General features: G+C 44.0%; 1 protein-coding gene across 1 annotated transcript; it reads right to left on the reverse strand.

Annotated features, from left to right (window-relative positions):
- Positions 1-1,491: 1,491 nt before the first annotated feature.
- LOC110038000 (fasciclin-like arabinogalactan protein 8) lies at positions 1,492-3,045 on the reverse strand. The gene has a single exon (XM_020742757.1). It carries the CDS (start codon positions 2,988-2,990, stop codon positions 1,722-1,724), a length of 1,269 nt encoding a protein of 422 aa, XP_020598416.1. The 5' UTR covers positions 2,991-3,045; the 3' UTR covers positions 1,492-1,721.
- Between the last annotated feature and the right edge of the window lie 646 nt (positions 3,046-3,691).

The raw sequence follows: 3,691 nt of genomic DNA on the forward strand, positions 1-3,691 counted from the left end.
TGTCTCATTTTCTCTACTCTATATGCTCAAATATAAGTCATCTAAGCCATGTGACTAATGACAAATTAGAATCCAATAATGTATTGCATGATTAATCGATTCAATTTTAGTTGAGTGAGGCATACCAAATTCTAAATAAAGTAAAAATGTATAATCAAAACGTCCCCATAAAATTATCTTATTTTTTAAAATTAAATAAAAAAAAACACAAAAGGCCAAGCAGCCAGTAGATTCCCACAGCCTCGTTTTCAGAGGGCACATGCCCCTGTCAGGCTCAGTGGTGCGTGTCGCCTTGGAGATAGATGCCTTCCCCGTCCCCTTCAAAAAGTTAACTAAACCCGTTGAAATGAGAACATTTTTCTTTCTAAATTGCGATCCATAAACCGATAAAATTTAGGATTCGAATTTATCATTTAAAAGGCAAAGAACTGTTTTTTTCTTCAACCATATGACCATAAATTCTTTCGCAAAAGCACTGCGTATTGGACCAATTAAATAGGAAAAATATTGTTTCAGGACTCCAATCAAGATTTATCATGTGTACAAGCATCAGCACTCAAATAAAACTATTAATATAAAGCTTTCAAAAAATCGAATTTACGGGTGAAGGTGAAGGACTTATGTTCCGGCGTCGCAGGTAGTGGACGACTTCTGCAATAGCGGTGGCACAGAAGAGCCGGTCGAAGTGTTTCTCCATTTTCCGACTCTCACCTAGCCCAGCATCCCGCACTGACCCAAACCATACCTGCAGTCTTCGACCTCAACTCCGCCGCCACTCTCATCCCTATTTCTCCCTTAAAACTCGGACTCTGCAACCTCACACTGAAACCATCATTTCGTAACAACGATCAAATAATAACTTTTTCATTGTTTTCGAGCTCACACGTTCCCTCTCCTGCGTCATCGGCCTCTGCCTGCCTAAGAGCACTCTTCGACCGAAACCTCGCCATGGCCATGTAGTTGATGGAGGTTTTTTGGTACGGGAAGTCCGAACCAAAAATCAAACAATAACCCCGATCTGTCTCTCCAAATCTTTCAGAAAAAGATGAATTTTTTATCAGAAAATCTACTAGTAACGAACAGAAACTTCATTGAGGAATATTAAAGGATTTTTTTATGCCTTGGTGAGCTCCTCTGCGCAGTAACGGCGAGCTCCTCTCCGGCTGACAGAGCGACGCCGGAACAGAAATCTTAACGAGTAAATTTAATTTTCCGGGACTATTATATGTAATGAGTCTTTTTTTAGACCTCAATACAAAAACCCCATCACTTATTTGAGTTAAAATTCCAATTAATTTCGAACAATTAAAAACCTTCTTGCTAATGTCACAGCCGTATGAGTGTGCGGACCTTCCAAAAAAAAATATACACAAGGATTGAATGCACCTATTTAATATTGGGAAGAGAGCTGCTCACCAGTCCATCCACAAGAGAACAAGACAAGGACAAGTGGAAGTACGAAAATTAAATCAACAACTCTCCACAAAATACTAAAAAAAGAGAGAAACAGTCAAAAGAGGAGCAAAAAAATCACAAACCCAATCACCGTCTAAAAGGCAAAACAAGCATTGCCCTCGCCAGTAAAAAAAATTACACACGAAAATAACAACAAATAAGGAACCCAAATCAAAAAAAGAAAAGAGATGATCACTGTAGAAATTCCATGGCGTCGATCAGTCTCATCTCACATTTTTAACCGAAAAACTTCTCCTTTCCTTCCCTCACACCACCAACATCCACAACGCAGCGGAGGCGAATGCCATCAGCGTAGCAATCGATCGCACCATCTCCGCCGCTGCAGACGAGTTCTTGTCATCGGCCTTGTCTGAAGCCGCCTGTGGTGAATCCACCGGAGATGAGGTCGGCGGCGCCGGTGGAGACAGCGGCAATGGAGACGGAGCTTTCGCGGACTTCGCCGCAGGGGCTGGTGCTGGCGTAGACGGCAAAGGTGAAGGAGGCAGAGAAGACGGAGCAGGAGCTGGAGCCGGACCATGTCCAAAGAGCTCGATGGGAAGAAGTACGCTGTCGATGGTTAGAACGGAAACAGGAGTATCGTCCAAGACTGTGTTAGCCACTCGGGAGGAATCGACTCCCGTGTGGAGCGTAACGTCGTCGCCTTGAGAAGATACAGTGAGATCGAACTTACCAGAGGAGCCCGTCGCCATAGTGGAGATCGGGTGATCTGCAGACTTAAGGGACTCCTTCGGTGTGTAGGACAAGAGAACATGGTACTGGAGCAGAGTAACAAGGTCGGCACTGCTGAGAGAGTTCAAATTTGGGACGCCGTCTGCCTTGAACGCTTCATCGTTGGGGGCGAACAGGGTGAGTCCCTTATCCATTGCAGGCTGAAGATTCTTGAGTAAGCCGGTGGAGACGAGTAGGGCAGCGAATGTCTTGCATCCGGCCTTCTCAAGAAGTGCGGTGAGGTTTGAACCGGCAGCTGTAGGAGCGTCAAGCAGTCCGGGGAAGATAATCGGGGCGGAGATCTCGAGAACAGAGATGTTGTAAGGGATCTGGCGGACAGATTTGGTGTAAACCGATGCGAGTTTGGAGCCGGGGGAGGCGGGACCAAAGGCTACGCGGCCACCGCGGACATTGGTTATGTTGACGAATCCCAGGTTGCCTGGTGCGTTGCCGGTGGTCTGGTAGAGAGTGGTTGTGAGAGTAGTTCCTTGGGAGATGTCGTGGAGCTTCTGGGGGTCGAAGTAGTCAAGAAGAACAAGAAGGCGGAGTGCGTTCTTGATGGCGGCAAGGCTGTGCTTCGCGGCTAAAGCGGACATGGCTGCGTTTGGGAGTACGAGGCAGGTCACCGTCTCCCGAGAGTTTACCTCGTCGGCGACCTTCGTCTGCGACATGTAGCTGTTGTATACGCTGTAATCCGGGAAGCCATCAAGGATCGCGGTTATGTTGTGACCTCTCGCTGATGCTGCCCACAATGAGAGAACCATTGCTGCCATTAGAAGGGAAGAAGATAGCACATTCTTCGCCATTGTTGTCTTCACTGATCTCTCTCCTACTGAATGGAAGACGGAACGGTTTCTGGACTAATAGGAAAAGCAGCTAGCGAAGGATACTTAACTGAAGTTAGTGAACTGAGTACAGTTAGTTAACTGCAGTTTAACAGCCATGTGACGTTCACGAGTCGCGGCTACATAGAAGCTTGGACGGGTGCGTAGAGTTAATTGATATAACACCGTTGGATTATAGTTAAAAATCGTGTATGTAACCTGTATCGTCTGATGAAAAAGATTTTTCTGCCCTGAGGAGTCACCCTAGCTTGTGGTGCATGTACTGTGTCGGCCGGAAACAGCTGGAAATATTGATTTTCTTATTGTGGTAAAGCTGAAGTGATTTACAGCGCTCCGACAGATCTATATAAAAATGTGGTTGCTCCAGGGTTGGTTATACATATTAAATTTAACGATATTAAAAAAAAAGATAGATACTATACTGCCATAAAAAATTCATGTCAAGATTTACATCATATCATAATTGAATTAAGAGAATTATTACTTCTAGAAAAATAAATGTTGACCTCCGATATTTATAACCTTTTTAGTCCTCAAGTAAATTGAAATTTACATGCGTACCATTTTAACTTAGTAAATTTTATTTTGGAGTAAGAAATGAAAAGAGAAAAATAGGAAATAAATATGTAAGTACTTTTTTTTTTTTTTGTGTATGTAAATCC

Source organism: Phalaenopsis equestris, unplaced genomic scaffold (genome assembly GCF_001263595.1).
Source record: "Phalaenopsis equestris unplaced genomic scaffold, ASM126359v1 Scaffold000002, whole genome shotgun sequence".
Taxonomy (NCBI): domain Eukaryota; kingdom Viridiplantae; phylum Streptophyta; class Magnoliopsida; order Asparagales; family Orchidaceae; genus Phalaenopsis; species Phalaenopsis equestris.

Bases quoted from the DNA above. Each gene is read 5' to 3' on its own strand.
- LOC110038000 (XM_020742757.1), bottom strand. From the start codon at position 2,990: ATGGCGAAGAATGTGCTATCTTCTTCCCTTCTAATGGCAGCAATGGTT.